This window comes from Mastigoproctus giganteus, chromosome 8 (assembly GCF_048544385.1).
Source record: "Mastigoproctus giganteus isolate SK-2022 chromosome 8, ASM4854438v1, whole genome shotgun sequence".
NCBI classification, from domain to species: Eukaryota; Metazoa; Arthropoda; class Arachnida; order Uropygi; family Thelyphonidae; genus Mastigoproctus; species Mastigoproctus giganteus.
The window spans coordinates 10205682-10229848 of NC_143582.1; the positions used below are offsets into that span (position 1 = coordinate 10205682).

The window sequence follows — 24167 nt, forward strand, 5'->3', positions numbered from 1 at the left end:
CTGAATGAGGAGCTAGCCCGTTGCAGCAACCCCCAACCTGGAGGGCCAGGGTATCTCTCTTAGTCTGGCCCCTACCCTTTGACGTGTCCGGCTTGGGAGGCCCTACTAGTAGCTAAGCTACCGCTGACTTAGCTCTCCGGGTCATCGGGACATGCAAGCTCCCCCACCGCGACAAGGTGGAGAATACCATTGGGGAGACTTATTTTCCCTCAAATTTAAAATATCCCGCGGCACCCCCTATGAGTTTGCTGCAGTGCCCTGGTGCACTGCAGCGCACAGTTTGGGAACCAGGGAGTTATGCCATTTATATCTAATATAGTCGTTGTTGTTCATCTTGTAGTTTGTCACATGATAATCTAATCATAGTTTGTCACATGATATTCTAACAAGAATCAGGAATGAAGTATCTTTGTCGGGAGATGTTGAATCAATATCTCTATTTTACTGAGGCTACTGACCTAAGCAACAAATTTGTCTGATGCTCATCATTGCAGTGACTTTCTCTTCTTTTACCAGTTTTTCCATTATAACATAACAAACAGTACACTCTTCATCTCCCCCAAGTGTATATATATATATACAGATTACTATCTGGCCATTATGCAGTTGAAGATTTAATGTTTGACAGACTCTGTCAGCCTCTATCATGGAAGAGATAACTATCTCTGCTTTTGGCAAGTAGTAGAATGAAGAATTTTGTCAAATCATGCTTTAATTAAAGCGGTAGATATTATTAATCAGCTTTTAGTGAGGGTTGCTTTGTGGTTTGTAGGTAATCCTTATAGTTGAAAGTTAAAAGGATGTGTGCTAGGTGAGCATTTTGCTCCCACATTTTAATATCATAAAAGAGATGTGGATATTTCTGCTATAAATATTAGTAAGAAGTAATTTCACATGTCTGTTTCTGATATTTTGTAGTTATAATTACATTTAAGAAATTAAAAAAAAAGGAAAAAAAAAAGCAATTGTAGCAGGTAAGGGATTCATATCTAGCAGTATTGAATTCAGCAGCATGGTTAATGTTAACCTGAAGTAGCTGGCTAATGTTGCCATGCTGCTGTATGTATTTTATTATTAGTAGTAGTACTACTGCTACTACTACTGTTATTATTAATGTATCTTCCCTATTTATTTTTAAAAATATATATGTTTTTTTGCATTTCAGTTATCCAAAATTTCAGAATCCATATCCTATGGATATTCACAAATCTCCAGTTACATTTTGTTCTTATATTGCTGATTGTCCAGATGATCTGCTTCCAGCTTTATATTCATTGGGATCTGTTGGTGCAAAGTCACAAAGCTGTTCTGAAAAGGTATTTCGTACTTCAAAGTATATTTTTGGTTAAATAAATTTAAATATCTATTTTGTTACTTTTATGAAAAATTAATATCCAACGCATTTTGTGATAATTATAAGTAGTTTTTTTTTTAATTTATTAGTGTTATTATTATTCCTAATAAGCTACATAAATTCAAAAAATTATAATTTGAGAATAAAGAGACAATTTTGCATATTACTTGTGGTATTTATAGTTTTTCTTTATATAATTACACTGGAGTGGCCATATTGGATACTTTTTACACTAAACAAAAAAAACTAAATAAAAATGACAAATGAAAATATCTTTTAGAGTAGTAATAATGTGAGTTTTAGTGTTCTTTTAGTAGTTTTGATCTGCATCATTGATTGTGATAGAATTTCAGAAGTGTGGATTTAAAAAAATGCGATCTCTTGCCTCTAATGTACAAAGTGGCCTACCATACCTTCTCATGTAGTTTTTCTCATTGAAAATCAGAGTCATAGTTTGGATGATAAATTTATTATATTTTTGAATAAAAATTTAAAAAATAACAAAATAAACAATTGCCTTTATATCAAATTAATAATTACTTTATTCTTGCTTTCTACAAAATATATATTGAATTTTGTGCAGACTACATTGAAAACTTTCTTGTAATTTTGTATTTTGGCACACTGTTACATCATTGCAATGAAAAAAAAAAAACTTTTTTACTGTTTGCAAATTTGCTGCTAACCTTACTTGCAAATATGCTTTCAAGAAACTGCTGCTATCAAGATGTAATTAAATGGACACAAGCTAATCTGAATGAAAATAAAATTACTCAACGAGAGCAATACTCACAGAGGGAAGTACAACAGCAATGAATCCTGCAAGGACAGGCAGAACTGCAGTCAGAACGAGGCAAGGACATGACATCCATGCGCAAACCCTAAAGCAAATTCTGACACTTGCTCCAAGAAAAATAATACAATGGAAAGTTTTGGTGAAACACAATAATCAGCATGGGTTTGTTAAGGGGAAGTCTTGTCTGACTAATTTGATTGGATATTATGATGTAGTCACAACGGAACTGGATGCAAAGAATAACTTTATCATATATTTGGATCTTAAAAATGCCTTTGATACTGTTGCACATGGAAGACTGCTACACAAATTGGAGCAGTGTGGCATTGGAGGCAAATTGCTGCTATGGATAAAGGGATGGTTGAGGGGGAGAAGACAGAGTGGTAATCAATGGACACTGCTCTTCGTGGACTAATGTTATTAGTGGAGTCCCTCAGGGTTCAGTGTTGGGTACAACAAAATATTAATAAAATGCAAATAAAAATGAAAACAGTATAGCTGTCATCAGATATGGGGGGAAACAGTTTTAGTAAAAGGTCTAATATAGGTAATGCAAAAATGCTTGATCTGATTTTCAGCAGAAATAAATATTGATACATGATCAGGTATTTCATTAGGGGACTACACTTGATCAGGTATTTCATTAGGGGACTACACTTGATCAGGTATTTCATTAGGGGACTACACTTGATTAGGTATTTCATTAGGGGACTACACTTGATCATGGATAAGGAACTGCGTTTCTATACTTGTCCATAGTAGTAGAAAAAAAGTGAAACGCCAAAAAGGAAGGATATGAAATTTAGCTCTTTTTAATACAGTATGGACAAGGTAGTCCCAATGCAGTGTAATTTATTTAGGTAAAAATAAGTATTGAGTTGGGATAAAAATGGTTAATATCAATATGTTTAATATAAGCATAGAGTTGGGATAAAAATGGTTAATATCAATATGTTTAATATAAATATGTGGAATTTAGTGTAGGATTTAATTTTGTATAGATAAGAAATCAGTGTATTTTAAAAATAAATTTGGAACAAGCAAATGGTATAAGGGTGAGGTATTAAATTGAGGATGGGGAAGGGAAAAGGAGTATTTTAAATAAATAAAGATGAAAAATAGCAATAGAAGTAGGATAGTAGGAAAGTTTGTTTCACCCACATATTACATAGCCCATGAAACAAACATTCCTATTATCCTACTTCTATTGCTATTTTTCATCTTTATTTATTTAAAATACTCATTTTCCCTTCCCCATCCTCAATTTAATACCTCACCCTTATACCATTTGCTTGTTTCAAATGTATTTTTAAAATACACTGATTTCTTATCTATACAAAATTAAATCCAATCCTAAATTCCACATATTTATATTAAACATAATGATATTAACCATTTTTATCCCAACTCAATGCTTTTTTTTACCTAAATAAATTACAGTGTTGGGACTACCTTGTCCATAATTTCATTCCATTCCTTTTTGGCCTTTCACTTTTTTTCTACTACTATGGAGAGGTATAAAAACTCAGTTCTTGATACATGGTCAGGTGTAGTCGCCTGATGAAATACCTGATCATGTATCAATATTTATTTGGTTATTTTTGGTTATTTGGTTTTTTTTTTTTTATTAGCATTAGCAACTAAGGCCATATTGCTCCGGGATATGCGGTGGTCATTCCCTGACCTTTCCGCATACTCCGTATTTGGTGGTGACAGGGCTCGAACCCCGGTCTAATCAAGAAGCATGTGCTACGCACTGCTGCTCCTTCCCACCTGGCTACGGAGGCGCCTCAATATTTATTTCTGCTGACAATCAGATCAAGCATTTTTGCATTATCTATATTAGACCTTTTACTAAAATTGTTTTCCCCCAATATCTGATGACAGCTATACTGTTTTCATTTTTATTTGCATTTTATTAATATTTTGTTGTACTAATTTTACTTTACAGTTCCCCCACTTTATATTGGCTTGGCAGTTCAGCCCATAATTTACTTAATTCATCATAACCTCTAGGATATTAACATTCTTTCACCTTTCACTACTCTACTTTCCTCGCCCTTGTAGTTACTGGCACCTCGTGTAACTTTCACATCCATCCATATATATATATATATATATATATATATATATATATATGGTCTAACAAACCATAATATGGTTTGGTTTTCAGGGTAAGTGAACCCTTTCTTCAGCAAGTGAAGAAGGGGTTTGTTTACCCTGAAAGCTATGAATTAATCTTAGTTATTAAAAATCTAGTTATTGTCTCTACTGGATGTGCTATATTATTATTATCTCAAACCATGGAAACCAGTACTACAGGCCCATTTTTTTTTTTTCATTTATATATATATATATATATATATATATATATACTAAACTTTTATATTTCTTATTATTAATTTTGGTTCTACATGGGAGCATCAGGTTAGAACCAAAATTAATAATAAGAAATATAAGTTTAGTACATATAAAAAGTATGCATGTATAATGGCTAATTGTCCCTATACAATAGCATTAATGTAGCACATAACTCCATTAACACCCCTTAATAATTAAGTCATCAGACACAACTCCTATATATATATATTGTGACTTTTTTTTTTTTTTTTTTTGGCACACTCATTTCAGAGTTAAGTGATATACATTAATAAGAGTTATTACTGAAATATTTAGTCCCCAGTAATTTAAAATCACTACAGTAATTATTGCAGTAAGGGAGGGATTGAGAAAGTGAGAAAAAGAATTTTAATGGAAAACACAATTTTATTGATCTTTTACTTCCATGTTATTTTTACGCTATTTTCTTATCAGCCTCTTTTCTTATTTTCTTAGGTTTTCTTATTAATTCCAGTTAATGTATTACACCTTTAGGTTATCTAACAATTTTTTAAAAAGCCCAATTACTTTGAGGATATTGAGCACAAAGAAATACAATATTTCTTTTTAAAGACTCTTTCTAAGGACTGATAATTAACTAAATTACCAAAAGATTAATTTATAAATTTTTATTAATTTATTAACAGGTCTGGTTAATTTATGAATTAATCATACCTGTTAATAAGAACTTTTGAAGACTGGAATTATTTAGAATTTCAGTACTAATTAGCTGTTAATTATGTAATAAATGTTAATAAAATATTAACATCTTATAATTCCATTATAATTCTTATATAGAATAAGATTTTTAAAGGTTTTTTAGAATTTTAGAGAAACAGTCTTACAAGGTTATGTTATTGTTATGGTTACACTAAGCAGATTGGAAATGGTCCAAGAAATGCTTTGTGTTATGCATACCATTTTGTTCTTGTGGTATAAACATTGAGAAATAAAGTTGATTTATTAAATTTTTTAAGGTCAAAAGCATAATTTACTCATTTACCATTAACCTATCTGCACACCATGCCAGTCAAGAATATTAGATCAAAACTGAATAATTCCTCAGTTTTTGTTTTCACCTCTGTTTAAATCCAATTTATTTTTTTTTTTTTGCCTAATACTGCATCATACTAAAAATTCTTTCTTAATAAACAAAAATTTTTCTCAAACAGATTGAACCATAGTAGCATTTAGGTGGCCAATGCTTGGTTTCACTACTTTGCTCCTACTTTATTAATTTCAAATGCTTATCTGTCACTGTGAAAGATATCTGAAATAAGAAGTTTGAACTTTGAGTTGAGGGTTGCATATTTATTATTATTTTGTTCAATTTAATAAACAAACAATTCAGTTAATTGAGCAACATAATAGTTATCAGAATATAAATTTGTGATTCATATTCTTATAACTCAGAATATAAATATTCTGATATAGAACTTATTTACTGCACAACAAAACAGTCTTTTTGTTGCACAGAAAGAATTATCACTGGCTTTAGAAAGGGCATCTGCTTTTAAAAACTAAGCTTTGAATGGTTAGCAGATTCCAGGATGACTGAGAATCAAATAGTAATAAGACATTCTTTTGTTTATTGTATGAATCACCTATTTTTAAACAAGTTTAGTTGATTTGATTTTAATGAAGCATTTAATAATTACACTGTCATTATTTGTGCTTTGCAATCATATTTTATGCAGCATAACTTTAGTAATATTGTATTAAATATGAAAAATTCTTTGGGATTTAAAAATCAATTTGGCTAATATCTTAGTTACCTTTTTTGCTCTTATTACTCATCCTCTCATTCATTTCATCCCACAATGGCTTTGATCTCTCTTGCTCTCTCTCTCTCTCTCTCTCTCTCTCTCTCTCTCTCTCTCTCTCTCTCTCTCTCTCTTAGTCTATATTAGTCATGAGAAGTGTCATTTTTAAGTTAAGTCATAAAAATTCAACACTACATTAATCAACTAGATTATTAGTGTATTGATTCTTTTCATGTTTTCAATAATGAAAATATTAAAATACTTCGCACACTACTTCACAGTTAATGATCATTTTGTGTTTTCATTTTATTCTTATAACTTGCTTCCTCCATGTGTTAAATTAATCTTAAACAAGATCTGAATAGAATCTGATTAAAATCTTCCATTTCTCATTAATTTAAAAGTTTTCATATACAGTAAAACCTGTCTTTGATAGACATCAGGGGCTCCATGCAAAAGTCTGTCAATACAGATGACCCTGGGATAGAGGATCCTTGCTGTCCATATAAAATACAGTAAGGTGAGTGCCATAGTAATATACAAAACACCAAAGTATAATTGGAAAGAAAGTTATACAATCACATGATTTTTTACAAATTTATTAGAAACACCACATTGTGGGGAAAGTGAAGAGCTGCTATGGTTTTTGTTAATCAGAATTACATTTATCATAATTATGATAAATGCATATCTGCATTTATCAGTAACAGTATCATGGGTCACCTAAGTATATATACATATGATTTCAAGACTCCAGGACAAAGCAACTTCTAGAACAGTGTTTATTAGTAATTCAGTTATTAAAATAATATAGTGTTATTTGCAATAAATTATAGCTACTTCATGTAAACATTTACTTAAATTACACCAGATGATAAAAACTTTTTTTTATTGAAATCGCTCATTATATCAACATGTGCGGTGTATGATGTTTTAGGTACTTTTTATAGCTCCAAAGCAGAAATTTTTATTTTTAATTTCAGCATTATATTGTGATATTTTCTGATCCCTTTCCTTTTGTTTTTATTACTGGCATCTTATACTACTGTTGGTGTGCATTTTTAATTTTATACATTTTTGGTGTTGTGCATATATGTTATAAGATCCATAATTATGGAAAAAATTTTGAATAGAAGACATTCAAATTGGAGACATTCAAAATTCTTTTGGAGACATTCAAATTATGAATATTAAACATGAAAAACGTATGGGGTGGAGGGAAGAGAGATGGAATTATTATAATGTAAAATTAAACGTCTTACATCTACTCAGCCTTTGACCCATTCATAGTACTTAAAGAGTCCTGTAGATTCTAATAAAATAAAATTTAAAAAAATAAAAAAGAGAAATTGATACTTGGAAATGAGACAGATTATTATGCTGATGTTATTTGGAAAATTTGTTTTTTTATTTTTTCAATAAAAAAAATAGTGACAAAGTTTCCATTACTATCTGTTCCTTTATATTCTTAAGTAGTGGTACTGTTTCTAACACTATCTATTATATTTCATTATCCCTGATCTTTGAGGTAGTAGAATGGAATAGGCAGTGTTGCCTCAAATTAAAGAACTTAATATACTTGGAGGAAGTGGTGAATCTCAATAGTATATGAAGATATGTTTCAATGGGGAGGGTTACCAGAATGTTATACTAGGCCAGAGAAATCCGTGTGATTAATATATAAAAAAGTAGTAGCTATGCTAAAAGATTAACAAGCAAAATATTTTGTAACTCAGTACTAAAATCTTCAAATAAAATAGTTACATTTGTTCACATTCAGAATAGAAAAAAGTGCTAAGAGGGGAAAAAAATGAAGCAGTTAAGATCTGTTAACATGGTCTGTTGGAGGTGTATGTGGGACTAGCAATTATAGCATAGTAAATTCATTTGATGAATTAGAATTATTGGTTAAGTAATCAAATGCTGGTGTAAGAATATCCATACAAAATTTTAACATCATTGTTAATTTTTTTTTTTTTTTTTTGGCTGATGCTGCATAAGCTCATATACTTGCTTTCTTGCATCACATGCCACTACTACTACTAACTTAGATTTAGTGAATAAGCACTAAATGAGTTAAATATTGAATATAAGCCTATGAAAATGCTGTTGTTATTATTATTATTAGAAATTTTTTTTTTTTTATATTATTAGAAATTTATTATTAAAAAAAAAAAGTTTAGAGAGAGAGAGAGAGGGGGGGGGGAAGCACCAAGAAAGAGAAGAATGATGATATCTAGCTCAGGACCCTGGGTATGTCAAGCCCATACTCACCAAATGTAAGGGATATCATTGATCTTCATGCTATGATAAAACGGATTAATGAACTTTCTATATTTCATTCATTCAAAGAACTTTATAGGAATTATGCCATTGTGAGATGCCGAACGTACCACTATACTTTTGAATAATTTAGTATTAGTATATCTCTCTTTTTTTTTTTTTTTTTAACATTTTTCTAGGCAGATATAATTTCACCCATAGGTTAATGCAGTTGTTAATTGGGCCACCCAATACTGTGGTATGCTTGCATAAACTAAGGTGTCAGTGCTCTACTGAATTATAATCCTCATCCAAAATCTGCAACTCCAAGGATGCAGTCTGAGGTGTTTTTCCAGTGTAAAAATTGTACATAGGGCAGACACACTGGAAGTTCATATCCCAGCTAATACAGCTGGGATATGAATTTCTTGATTGACTGCTAACACAGCTCCTAGTGATGTGGCCTCCTGTTCCATCTAAGAAGACTACTCTTTCTATCTGACCCACCCATCCCAAAATGCTCACCACAAGCAGTATCTGAAACCCATTCTTTTCATCTGTTCTGCTAGCATCCTTATTGTTGTTGTAGTCCACTAGTAGAGCCAGTTATACAGCCATTGCAAACATGGGTTACTGCTAGACAACACTGGACAAATTAGTCTCCAGCAAATGAAAAGCCAGGTCCTCCTTTGGCCACTCCATTTATTAGTATTAATAGTGGCAAATGATGCAAGAAAGCAAGCTTATACAGCATCTGTCATAAAAAATAAAAAAAAAAATCTATTTCGCTTATCCATCCCATCCAATAGTTTGTCTACTTCTTCCTTGAATTTATTCAAACTATCATCTCCACAACAATGGATGGAAGCTTGTTCCAGCAATCAACCACCCATTGGCTGAAGAAAAATTTCTGCACACCTTTTCTGCAACCATCCTTCCTCAATTTGAATTTTTTATGCCCCATCCCAACAGCATTTAAGTTTGCCCATGCCAGTCAAAGCCTTAAACAGATCACCTTGCAGGTGCCTAATCTCCAGACACTGCAATTTGCAGAACTGAAGCCTTTCTTGGTAAGAGCATCTCTTTGTTTCCCTCACTAATTTACCTCAGGGGATCACATCTGGTGAGTATGGGCTTGGCACACACTGGGTCCTGAGCTGGATATCAACATTTTTCTCTTTCTTGGTGATTCCCTTCTACTTCTCTCTCTCTCTCTCTCTCTCTCTCTCTCTCTCTCTCTCTCTCTCTCTCTCTCTCTCTCTCTCTCTCTCAGGGTAACTCGGGGAATTTTTTTTTAATTTTTTATTTGGCCGGTGCAGCATTAGCCTCAGGCTTCCTTGCACCATGTAGCTAATAATAATAATAATCTCATTGCCCTTCTCAATACCCATTCCAACAACTCTACATCCTTCCAAAAATAAGGCCACCAGACCTCTATGCAGTACTCAAGATGTGGCCTGACCATTGCTTTATACAATGGGATGATTACCTCCTCATCCCTCCTAACAAAATTCCTGTATATCATTAACAAAACCCCATGAGCTATCCTGGCAGCCTGTCTGCACTGCTCAGAGAACTGCATATCAGACTGCACAATTACCCCTAGATCTTTTTCATTTTCCACTATTCTGAGTGTAGTACCACTCAGTTGGTACATTAATCTGGGTTTACCCAGATTAATGTACCAACTGTTTACCCATATGCAGTACCTTGCATTTATCAATGTTCATCTTCAATTGCCATTTCTCAGCTCAACTGTCTAATTCTTATAGATTTTGTTGAAGCGGCATACCTTCATTTCTGTCATTAATCACCCTGCCAACTTTTGTATCATCTGTAAACTTGGACATTAAAGCCTGCTATATCCTCATCAATATTATAAATAAATACAGAAAACAACAATGAGCCTAGCACCAAACCTGGGAAACTCCACAAATAACATGTATCCACGAAGAGCAGTACCACTGATAACCACTCTGTCTTCCTCCACTCAACCATTTCTTTATCCATAGCAGTAACTTTCCCTTAATGTCACACTTCTCCAATTTGTACAGTAGTCTTTTATGTGTAACAGTATGAGAAGCTTTCCTGAAATTCAAGGATAAGATAACAGAATTATTTTTTGCATCTAGTTCCTTTGTTACTGCATTTTAGTATCCAGTCAAATTGGTCAGACAAGATCTCCCCTTAAACCTATGCTGTGATGGAAGTATAACTGCACTCCTGTGTAGATAGTCCTGCATTACTTCTTTAACCAATGATTCCATTATTTTCCCTGGGACAATAGTTAAGCTAATAGGTTTATAATTATTCTTGGCAGCCTTTGATCCCCTTTTGTGAATTGGGGATACATTCCACAACTCCAGTCCACAATGATACAAAGATGATCTCATAATTATGGCTAATGGTTTGCTTACCTCCTTTGCTGCCTCTTAATATAACTGGATAGATCCCATCCACTCCTGGTGCCTTTTTGTGTTTAACTGCAATAATTGCTCTCTTCCACTTTCCTCTCAGTTATCACAAAATCGTTTAGATCCCTGTTAGTTTAATAAACTTCTGGCATCCATCCCCTAAAGAATTTTTCATGTGTGAATTTAGATGCAGAATACCTCTTCAGCCTGTCAGCATCTTGAGTAGAATCAACAGTTAAGCCATCATATCAGGTGGACCAATGTGATTCAGCTGTTCCCTTCTACTGTTAATGTAAGTAAAGAATTTTTTGCTGCTTTTCTTGGCATTCTTTGTCAGACATTTCTTGTAATCTGCCTTGGCTTGCCTAACCTCCTTTGTGGCTTGAGTGGATTTCCCAAGTTAGTATTAGCATTAACAAGTGATGCCAGGAAACAAGCTTATGCAACATCAGCCAAAAAAAAAAATCCCCCATCATCTGTCCTCTCTAATAATATTTCTAATCCTTTAAATTTATTTTTTTTTTTCAGCAGCCATCTATCCTCTGGCTGAAAGGAAATTTCTGCACATCTGTCCTTCAACTATTCTTCCTCAATTTAAATTTTAATCTCCTTATGTGGGCTGTTTGAGCTAGGTTAAGGATGCCATCAACTTTTAGCTTACTCATTCCATTCAGAGCCTTAACAATCAAATCTCTTTGCATGTGCCTAGTTTACAGATGCTGCATGCAGAACTGAAGTCTTTCTTGGTAAGAGTACCCTTCTCTCACTAATCTCATTGCTCTTTTGTGCACTCCCTCCATATCCTTCCTAAACTGAGTCTTCCAGAGATGTATGCAATGCTCAAGATGCCTTACCATGCATTATACAAAAGAATTATTATCTATTTTTATCTCTGCTGTAAGAATTCTTGTATGTCATTAACAAAACCTCTGTGAACTATCCGAGCAGCACATCTGCACTGCTCGATCTCTACAGTTGGTTTATTAATCTCAGATCAGATTAATGCTAACCACATGACGGTGACTCATGCAAAAAAGTTGTGCACGTTTTTTTTTTGGATGAAAATTAATGACTAAACTTTCTCTACCTAAATTTATGCCTAATTTTACTCAGGGTGTCTTTGAAGAAGTATTTTACATTTCATGAAGAAATTGTGGGAAAGAACCTGATAGGTCCAGTGTGCCAATTTTTTTTCAACTTATAGTGTTTTCTGTTTCTCTGGAGTGTCATCCCTTGCATGTGATGCTCCTATATTTGATTTAGTTGAAAAATTGCCATTCTAGTTTGTCTGTTTCTTAGCAAAAAATAGTATTATTAGTTTAATCCTCTTCTTAGAAGTGCTATTATTAGTTTAATCAATTTTTTAAAAGCAAAAAAAGAAAAGTAGTGTCCCTGCCATTCTAGTTAAAGGAAATGCACCACATATGCTCTGTAACCATGTGAATTTTCTAAATTTCTAAGCATAGTCTCATCCTTGGGAGGAATATTTTAGCTCTTTTCCAGAATTATCTGAAAACACATCATTGGAAAAACTCAATTTGAATTTATGTAAAAAAGTTTGCTTTTTAGCTTATGAGAAATACTTAGCCAGTCTTTCAGTTATTTTTGTATATAAAGGTATTTAATCCCTTTATACAGTAATTCAGATTGTAATAATTTTATATTTCATTTATTACATAAAAATAATTTATTCATCATTTATTTATTTATTTACTTCATAATATATATATATTATTAATAATATCTTCATTTGCAGTGTGTTTGTATTATAGAACTGTAAGTAAATGTATTTATATGTAGATTTGTAATTTTACTTATTGATTTTAAATATTAGAATGTTTTATTATTTTGAGTTATGAATGCATGAGTTTTTTATTTTTTTTTCTTAACAAAATCAAAAGCATATATTTATATGTTCCAGAAAAATTGCATCAGCCTAATATATTTTGTATGTCCCAGCTTCTCTCTGTATCAGTAAATATTTGCCATTTGTAATATTGTATTTATTCTCTCTCTCTCTCTCTCTCTCTCTCTCTCTCTCTCTCTCTCTCTCTCTCTCTCTCTCTCTCTCTTTCTGTGTTTAAATATTTTGCAGTTATTTTAACAGCATCAATGGCTGCTAAACTTTCACTCAATGGTATTGCTGTTTCAGTCCTTGCCTCATTATCATGACACTTGTCCTCTTATCTGCTGCCATCTGGTTCCATATCTTGATAGTTAAAACGTTTTTCTTCCCAATTTTTAAGGCTATCATCACATGTTGGTGCACTGTTCTCAAAAGTTAAATTTACTGAAAATCTGTCACTTTTCCTAGCTGCACTAATTCCTTTTCAAGAGATGATATCTCTTACATCATTTTCTGTATTTCCCATATTAATTACGCAATTTTTAAAACATTTTTTGATAGTGTCTTTTGAAACTGCCTGCCACTCTGTTATATTCAGCAACATCAGAGAGATTAATGTGCCATATAAGTTGTTCTAAATCTTTCTGCAGAGTCCATTTTCGCAATTAATGTAATCAAAACTTGTTTTCTGTAATGTACTTGAAACATTGAACAATACCTTGGTCCAAATATTGCTCAGCAGAGAGTTGTAAGGCACTGAAAGTATTAGCCAGTATAAATGCCAACCGAACATTTCATAGTATGACAATTTATCTGAGAAAAGTAAAGCTTTCCTATAGTCCCATTTCTTAATCTCATTAAAGTTTTGTAGCTACTGAATTAAAATTTTACTACTAATTCAGGAATTTTTTTATTTAAATGCCATTTGTCCCTCAATTTGGACATGTTGATTTTTTTGAAGCATTGCAACATTGGTGCATTGTTTATAATCAGTGATTTTTCTTTTTCATCTAATGTGCTTGTACACAACAAAATTGTCTTTGTTTTTCTTTCTTAAAACCATGACTTTGAGACTCATTTATTTCCTCCTATTTTGTGGGCAGTGTGTAATTAAAAAAAAAATAATAATAATAATAAAATATTCATCTACATTGCAAATGTCTTTTGGTTCATACCTTTCAATCAAATCCATTAATCTTGGAATCCAGTTCTCAATTGTGTCTTGATTATTGGACACAATTTCACCACAAACAGATTTAAACACAGTATTGTTTTTGATTACAAAATTTTTCAAGCCATTGTTAACTGTAAAATTATTAATGTTTAGCATCCAAGCAAAACACTGTTATCTCTTTTAATATTGGTCCACTTATTGACAAATTTCTCATAAGCACTGTCAAACTATGATTAAGTCAAATCATTGATCTCTTTAAAGATTTGATGAGTGTCCTTCTTGTAGATTTTTGTTGCCATTTTCAAACCATTTCTTCTTTATGACATGCTCATTTTCAAATTAATCTGGATCTGTGGCTGCAACAGACAAGAATGCTCAGCTACCATTAGGGCAAGAAGCAAGTTTTCTACTCTTAGCCTGTTCAATCTCTAGTTTTGGACTGATTAATAACTGCTTTACAATTGTTGTGAGCTTTGGTGTAGGCAGAAAATGAAATTGAAGAATTAAAAACAAGCCAATTTCGATATGCAACGTTCTTCTCTTGAACACCCTTAGCACATTTATTGGAAAACCAAAGTATAGATAAAGGACGAGATTTTAAAGTAGAGTGTGGGATAAAGGATTCCATTCCTGCAAGAATAATTTCACTGACACGATCTGAGCAAACGTTGACATCAGAAGTTTTGAAACAGTAATCAGACCAAGGAAAAGAAGAAAAGAAATCTCACAGGTCATCCCATTTTGCATTCTTGTAATGCCAAACAGTGAGGTTGGGAATAGCCATGAGATAAAGGCTTCATTAGAAAAGAGACAATAACCAAGTAGTGATCTGAGGTGCCTAAAAGACCTCTCACATTGACTGTGTACTTAGAAGGGAAGGGTTGTTTATGAGAAAAATATCAAGTTTGTTGGCTGTATGGTTAGGATTGTCCAGTATTCTTGTAGGTAAATGAACCATCTGTGCAAGGTCATTAGTAATTGCAAAAGCCTCAGCATCCTGACCAGCTGGGTGGGTGTGACTAGAAAATGGAAGCCAGCTGGAGTTGTGAACATTAAAATCACCAAGGAAAATTGCCTCACTGTTAGGAAAGTTGGACTAGAGAAAGTCAAGTTGCAAAGAGAGGAAGTCAAAGAGCTCCAAGTGATTAGTGGAGTTAGCATTAGTAGAGGCATTTGATGCAAGAAAGCAAGCTTATGCAGCATCAGCCAAAAAAAATAAATAAATAAAAAAATATATAAAAATAAATAAATAAATAAAAAATAACCACTTCCACTTCACCCCTCTGTTCGTTCGAAATACCTGTCCAGCTGAGCCTTAAACTTATTCAGGCTATCAACCTCCACGACAAGGGATGGAAGTCTGTTCCACCAACCAACCACCCGCTGGCTAAAGGCAAATTTCCTCACATCTATCCTACATCTGTCTTTCCTCAATTTGAATTTATGCCCTCTCAGGTGATTATTCTGAGCAAGAGGAAGAATCCCATCAGCATTGAGCATGTTCAAACCATTTAAGGCTTTATACACCTCTATCAGATCACCTCGCTGGTGCCTAGTCTCCAGACACTGTAATTTGCAAAACTTAAGCCTTTCTTCGTAAGAGCACCCCCTTGTTCCATTCACCAATTTTGTTGCCCTTCTCTGTACTCGTTCCAGCATCTCTATATCCTTCTTGAAATGAGGCCTCCAGACCTGTATACAGTACTCTAGGTGTGGCCTGACCATTGCCTTATACAAGGGAATAATCACCTCCTTATCCCTGCTAGAAAAATTCCTATATATCATTGACAATACACCATGAGCTACTCTTGCAGCCCATCTGCACTGCTCAGAAAACTTCATATCTGCCTGCACAACCATCCCCAGGTCCCTTTCATTCTCTACCACTGCCAGTGTAGTACCACAGAGTTGATACATTGCTCTGGGGTTGCTGTTTCCCATATGTAGTACTTTACATTTGTCAATGTTAAACTTCATTTGCCACCTCTCAGCGCATCTGCTCAACCTTTCCAGATCCTGTTGCAGTAGCATAGTGTCAGTAGTGTCCTTGACAACTCTGCCAACCAACCTTCATATTGTCTGCAAACGTGGACATTAAGCTTGATATACCATCATCATCAATAGCATTTATAAATACAGAAAACAATAATGGACCCAATACTGAACCCTGAGGGACTCCACTAATAACATTAGTCCACGATGAGCAGTGTCCATTGATTACCACTCTCTGTCTTCTCCCCCTCAACCACCCCTTTATCCATATCAGCAATTTGCCTCCAATGCCACACTGCTCCAATTTGTGCAGCGGTCTTCCATGTGCAACAGTATCAAAAGCCTTTCTAAGATCCAAGTATATAATATCAAAGTTATTCCCTGCGTCCAGTTCTTTTGTGACTGCATCATAGTATCCAATTAAATTGGTCAGGCAAGAGTTTCCCCTTAACAAAACAATGCTGTGTCTCAGCTATAACTGAAGTCTTGTGTAGATGATCCTGCAGTGCTTCTTTAACTAGTGCCTCCATTAATTTTCCGGGAACAGAAGTTAAACTAACAGGTCTATAATTACTTGTGTCGCCCTTTGATCCTCCTTTGTGAATTGGGGTCACATTTGCACATCTCCAGTCCATGGGTACTTCCCCTGAGTCCAAGGAAGCTCTCATTGCAAATTGAGTTGGAAGAACGGTAGAGACAACAGATGAATTTGACACAATGAGGTAGAGAGATTTTAAGCCAGAGAAGATCGAAAAGAGGAGATTCCAAATTACCAAATCTCTGACAGGGAATCTCAGAACGCACATATGCACAAGTACCACCTTTGAGGCAAAAGGAATCATACAGTGAATAATTTGGGCAACTGGGATGAGCAGTAGTTGAATCAACCGATAACTGAGATTCTGTCAGAAAAAGTACATGGGGTTTGACAGACTGCAAGTGGAAATGGACATCATTGAGATAAGAATTGAGACCATGTATATTTTTGAAATGAATTAGGAAGCATGGTACCACACAGTACATTAATCTAGGATTACTGCTTCCCATGTGCAGTACCTTAAATTTTTTGAGGTTGAAGTTAATTTCCACTTTTTAGTCTGTCTACCTAATTTTTCTAAATCGTTTTGCAATAACATATCCTGATTACTGTAATTAACTACCCTGATATGCCTTCATGAATATCATTAATAAATATAGAAAACAACAACAAGCCAAGCAATGAACCCTGTAGGATTCCACAAATAATATTTGTCCAAGAAAAGCAGCACCCATTGATAACAAGTCTGTCTTTTCCCTCTCAACCCTCCTATTTTTGGCATAGGAGTAACTTGCTCTTAATGCCACACTGCTGCTCCAATTTGTACAACAGTCTTTAATGTGTAACAATATCCAAAGCTTTCCTGAAATCTAAGTATATGTTATCAGATTTTATTTTTTTTATTTTTTTTTTATCCAGTTCCTTTGTTACTCTCCACAAGTTGAGTGGAAATTTCTGTTATCTAGATGCACTGAATATTGTGCAGGTGCAGAGTGTTGGTGATATTCTCAGTTATTATGGACTTGTTAGAGAACTATTTTGCATTTGCTTATTAAAGACGTTTTTTAGTAATGATTACTTCAATATTCTGTATACCTGGTATTTATGCTCAATGCTCAGCTGTCTATGTACTGTCATTACTTAAAGTAAGACTAAATGCAACTAGGCATAATATTTTTAAGAGATATGATATCGGTGTTAGATACTGTCATTACATAATCAATCATACTCATACATACAGTCTTTTAAAATCTCTCACAATGTTGCTACATTTGACCTAAGATTTTGTAGATAGCAGCATCTACTTTTTTTTTTTTTTTTGTTCTAGTTTTTCTTTCCTTGTCTACATTTTATTTAGGATTGGAGAATACTTAGAAGACTCAGTATTGAGCTGTGACCAAATTGAGTTATCACCAAAACACTACCACCTTGTACAATACATTCACTTTCTTATGCCCATTTCCTTTCTGAAATGGAACAAATGCTTGTTATACCTACTTTACCCATTGAATAACTGCATGCTGTTCATCATTACCAATTTTCAGACTTTATCCCTATTTGTACTGATGGCTCAAAACCAATAGTCACGTGGTGTTCGGGTGCCTCAATAGCCAGGTGGGAAGGAGCAGCAGTGCGTAGCACACGCTTCTTGATTAGACCAGGGTTCGAGCCCATCACCACCAAATATGGAGGATGCAGAAAGGTCAGGGAATGACCACCGCATATTCTCGGAGCAATATGGCCTTAGTTGCTAATGCTCCTAAAAATCAAATAACAACAACATGGTGTTAGCAGCAGTTTTACTAATTTCGCATCAAATTCCTTGGAATGCAGCATCTTCATGGAAGAATTAGCAGCAATAGAATTAGCTTTAGGAAACAGTCTGATCGAATCAATATAAGAAATATATACAGATTCAAGTCTCAACAGGGAGTAATATTAGCACAGCTTCAAACACGCTCATATTTATTAAAAGCAAAAGAACCTTCTACATGTGCTTCATACAATATAGTCCTCTCAGCAACAAAGAAAGAATTTTTTTCCATTTCCTAACCAGTAGTATCTTCACTCAAATTTTTATCTAATGAAGCTCAAGTTTCAAATATATTCACATTTTTACAGGTTTTTAATCTATATCATATGCTTCAGTGGCAAGCTGTAGCATCTATCTATTAATATATTTGTCTTTTTTTCAGTTTACACTTAAACTATGCATCAGAATAAAATCTTAAAAAAAAAAAAAAAAAAAAAACGAAAACTCCTCTGCAGCTGATGAACCATAAACATCCAAATAAAACCAAACCAAAACTACACTATATTACTGTGTAACAGCGTTGATTAGCACATTGCTCGGTTGATGTTATCTGTTGAGTGTGACTTGAATTAATGTCTTAAATACTGATTTACAAACACACACATGAAGGACTTTGTGTATTGTGCTCTGATGTTGTTCTATTGCAAATTGTATATGTGGATTGAAATTATTGTGTAGTTCAGAAAGACCTTACTGCATTTTTATAGACAATGAGAAAGATGTTGCTTGCTTGATGATAAGGAATTGTAATATGCAAGAATTCCGAGATGTTCCAGTTGAGCTTGTTCATTATTTTGGTTTGTACGGATAATGTAATATATTTAGTCCTTAGGTAGGTACCATAATGTAGGGCATATATATTACCCTGCATTGTTGCTAATATAGTATTAATTAATTGAGCCATTTATCATATCCTTACTAACATTTTACCTGTAGTTGATAATAGCATAAGTAAAAATGAAATATGTTCCTGATAATATTATTTATTATTACTTTCTAGATTTCATAACCATGGTTATCACAACACTTCAAATTTAATACTTCCATACTTTCCGTGACTGTATAGGAATATTTTCCATTAAAATTTTGTTTAGCTGACCAAAAGAATAACAGTAATGATGTTATATTCACAATTTGTTTAAATAAAAATAAAACAAAAGATATTTCTTGGCTAAATGCTTAAGTATGAAGAAGTTTACTTATGCATGGGTAATCCACACACATCATTTCTACCTCCAAGGTAGTTTAAATGCATCTTTTTTAATTATATCTCACATTGCAAATAACTTCACAATGCATTGCCGTGGTATTGCACTACCTCAAATAAGTAACACTTCACCTATGGAGAAGACTAATGCTACTTATTCTCGGCAGACACCACCACCCAGATGGCACCGTTTCAAAGCTTATTGGCTTCTCATTGGTGGGTGGGCAGGTCGCCTGTTGTTGCAATAGTGACAATCCAGTTATGAAATATAACTCCACAATATGAGAAATGCCTGATGGTGTGGTTTAATCTAAAAGATATTTCTTGGCTAAATGCCTAATAGTATGAAGAAGTTTACTTATGCATGGGTAATGCACACACATCATTTCTACTACCAAGTAGCATCTCATATTGTGGAGTTATACTTCATAACTGGGTTGTCACTATTACAAAATAGAGTACCTGCTCACCTGCCGATGAGAAGCCAGTAAGCTTCAAAATGGTCTGGTCCTAGTGGTGGTATCTGCCGAGAATAAGTAACATTAGTATTCTCCATAGGTGAAGCGTTATTTATTTGGAGTAGTGAAATACCATGGCAACTTGTTGTGAAGACTGCAAGTATTCATAATATGAGATATAATTAAAAAACTACCTTTGTAGTAGAAATAATGTGTGTGCATTACCCATGCATAAGTAAACTTCTTCAAAAATAAAACAAATGACAATGAAAAACTTTTTTTTTTTTTTTAATTATGCTTAGTAATGAATAATTTAAATGCATTTTATGAATGTAATGAATATGGGACTGGAAAGTACTCGTTCTCCAAAGTTGGAGAAAAAAAAAAATAGTAATGAATTAATAAAATACTAGTTATTGTTTGCCATTTTTGGATTAGTTTAGGTATAGCTTAAAGTGTCAATGGGGGGGAAAAAATGCTGCAAATATGTCTTAATTTCAAACCAATATATTCTATATCTTTGAATGTCCTTTTTATGCAAAATGCTTCATCACTGCTTGCTTGAACAGACTTTGGCATTGGCCAGAATTTTATGGTAGCAATTTTGATCTGTACACAGCCTCTGAAAGATACTAAGTTGCATAAGTGGCTAATGATATAGAACAGAGCAGATTTATTAGTTTAAGTTGAAATATAAACTGTGAATACCAATAATGAAGTCATAAAATATTACTTCAGTTTGCCACTTTTGAATTAGTTTAGGTATAGCATCCAAGTGACAATTTAATGAGAAAAGATTTTCCTATTGGCTAATACGTATATATGCTATGGAATAGCTTCATTCAACTTAACAAAGCCGGGCTAACATTGCGATACCAGCATTGTGCTGCATCTTGCAGCTCTTTTGCTATGAATCCTACTCATGCTTACTGGATACAAAGAACTTATTTCTTTATTTATTTGTATTTATGGATAGGTCTTGACTTTCATATTACTTGAAATTTGTCATCTTTGTCTTTCCAGTGAATATGTTCTAGTGATGCAAATTTAGTATTTCACCCTTAACTGCTTTTTTGGGGAAGGGATGGAAAGATTTCAGTTTCATTCTGTTCTAAAGAAAAGTACGGTGTTCATACTGGCTGTTTACAAAAATGAAGTTAGTATTAGTAATGGCCACATGGTGCAAGAAACCCTATGGCTTATGCTGCACCAGCCAAAAAAAAAAAAAAAAGTTGTCTACTAAGACAGGTTTTCCTGTATTTCATTATTCAGCATATGAATATGTAATTCAATTTTTTATTGATTTTTATTCTTACTATCATTCATGCCATTTAGCTTTACAATACAATAATTAGTTACTGAACAAACCATCTAAATTTTTTACAATTAATTTAAAGGAATGGCCGATCTCTGGAGGAGAGTGGGGTGCCAGCACTACTACCTCTCCAGATATAGTGATTACAGGGTAAGTATATTGACTCATACTAGGATTAATTCAACCACATTTTTAAAATTAAAAAAATCTGCTAAATATGCCAGGTAATATCTGACGATGTACACATTTTTAAATTAATGCTGAATTTTTCCTCATTTGTTTGCTGTTAGATTTGATTTTGAAATGGATGGTAATAAAAAAAAAAAAAAGGAAAGAATATGTATAGTAATATTCAGTATTAATTCTGAAAATAAATTGCCCTTTATTAAAACATTTAAATAATCAGGTATCTACACGAGCAGTATCATTTAAAAGATTCATTGGCCTTCACTGACCTCTAAAAGGATGTATATGATATTAAGTACCCTTATGAAGAGGTATTAGAACCTATAATACTTAGTATCGTGATTGGGTTGGAGGTTGAGAAGACAAAAGAAGATATTTGTTGACATTAGACTTTAACTTCTGTAGACTAATTTTCAGGAAATACATATGAAGGAAGGTTGTTCCAGAAAACGGCAGTTGAATGAATAAACGAGGAAGATGAAAAGTTGGTTCTGTGAGTTTGAAGTTGGACAGTAAATGTATGTTGGCTGGTGGCAGCACATGTTCGGACTGTTTCGAAAGAGAGAGCAGGAATTATAGAAGCCAATTCAGAAGAACAGTGCCCAGGGAAGTATCTATAGAAAAGGCATTCAGCAGAAACAGTACATCTATGAGACAGTGAGTGGAGAGACTCTGTTAGAGATGAGTCATTAATTAACCTAACTACCCTCTTCTGAATGGAATCTAGGAGCCTGAGAGAGGTTTTGGGAGCACCACCCCAGATGTGGGAACAATATTCCATGGTAGGGTGGATTTGCGATTTGTACAGAGTGCACAGCTGTTTGGAAGACAAGTAATGCCGAGAGTGAAAGAGAAAACCAAGTTTTTTAGATACAGAGGAAGCAATATTTGTAATGTGCTTGTGCCAAGAGAGATTAGAAGTGAGGGTAATCTCCAAAAGAGATATATCATTTTGCCTAGAAATCAGAGTGTCACCAAAGATAAGCATAGGAGCAGAAGAATCCTTTTTGTGAGATATAAGACAAGACTGAGTTTTAGAAGGATTGAAATCAACTAAGTTGTCTTTGCCCCACTGGAGAATTACCTGGAGATCGGCATTTAAGGAATTGGTAGTGGATATTAGAGAAGTTGAAGTTGATTGAGCAGGGCAAGGTTTCTCAAAAATGGAAAGTGGGATGCAATGTGCTATCATCAGCAAAACTATGGATAGGATTTCCAGTCAATGGAGGAAGATCATTAATATATAAGAGGAAAAGAGTGGGGGAAAGAACTGAACCTTGGGGGACACTAGCATTAGTGGAGAAGTTAGAAGACAGTGAGCCATCTACCATCACTCTCAGTGAGCGATCAGAGAGAAAACAGGATAACCAATTACAAAAAAACAGTTGGCAAACCATAAGATGGAAGCTTGTTTAGAAGACCTTTATGCCAAATGCGATCAAGAGCCTTTGAGATATCAAGAGAAACTGCTTGTGTTTCACCAAACTTTTCCATCGAATTTGTCCATAAATGAGTAACATAAGCCAGAATCTCACCAGTGGATTGACACTGACGGAATCCATACTGGTGATCATTGATCAGACAGAAGGTTTCTAGGTAGTTTTAAGAGTTGGCGGTTAATTGATTTCTCCATTACTTTAGAAAGAGTAGAAGTAATTGCAATGGGACAATAATTGGATGGGAGGGATTTGTCACCCTTTTTAGAAACTGGCTGGATGTGAGCAAATTTCCGAGCAGAAAGAAAAACATCTTTGGAATAAGAAACTGAAAAAAGGTGGCAAAGAACAGGAGTAAGTTCAGGAGCACAGGTTTTGAGAACAAGTGGAGAAATACCATCGGGACCTGGAACTTTCTTACCATCAAAATTCGTCAAAATCCTTCTGACATCCTTTTGAAAGAAGACCACAGGAGGCATTGAATGGAGCGTGCTAGGAATGGTGGGAGGTGTTTTATCAAGATCATTAATACAAGAGTTGGAAGAAAAATGGGATGCTAGCAGGTCAGCTTTACCCTTGGCTGAAGTGACAACAGAACCATCTGGTTTTGACAGAGGTGGGAGCAGAGATGGGCAAAAGTTGCTGCCAATAGCTTTGGCAAGAGACCAGAATGCTTGGCTACCATTAGGGCAAGCAGCAAGTTTTCTGCTCTTAGCCTGTTCAAACTCTAGTTTGGACTGATTAATAACTGCTTTACAATTGTTGCGAGCTTTGTTGTAGGCAGAAAATGAAACTGAAGAATTGGAAACAAGCCAATTACGATATGCCACGTTCTTCTTTTGAACAGCCTTAGCACATTTATTGGAAAACCAAGGTTTAGAAAAAGGATGAGATTTTAAAGTGGATCGTGGAATAAAGGATTCCATTCCTACAAGAAAAATTTCACTGACATGATCTGAGCAAATATTGACATAAGAAGTTTTGAAACAGTAATCCAACCAAAGAAAAGAAATCTCGCAAGTCATCCCATTTTGCATTCTTGTAATGCCAAACAATACGAGGTTGGGAATATCCATCAGATAAAGGCTCCATTGGAATACAGACAATCACCAAGTTGTGATCTGAGGTGCCTAAAGGACCACTCACATCGACCATGTACTTAGAAGGGTTGTTTGTGAGAAAAAGATCAAGCGTGTTGGCTGTATGGTTAGGATTGTCTGTTTTTCTTGTAGGT

The 24167-nt window shown here is 34.0% G+C and overlaps 1 protein-coding gene across 1 annotated transcript in view; it reads left to right on the top strand.

Moving 5' to 3' along the window:
- LOC150081240 (syntaxin-binding protein 5-like) overlaps window positions 1-24167 on the top strand; it is a 416184-nt gene that overhangs the window by 195068 nt on the left and 196949 nt on the right. The window contains exons 13-14 of the mRNA XM_090379469.1: window positions 1166-1316; window positions 21394-21461. Coding sequence (XP_090235595.1) covers window positions 1166-1316; window positions 21394-21461 — 219 coding nt within the window. The remainder of the gene's footprint in view (window positions 1-1165; window positions 1317-21393; window positions 21462-24167) is intronic.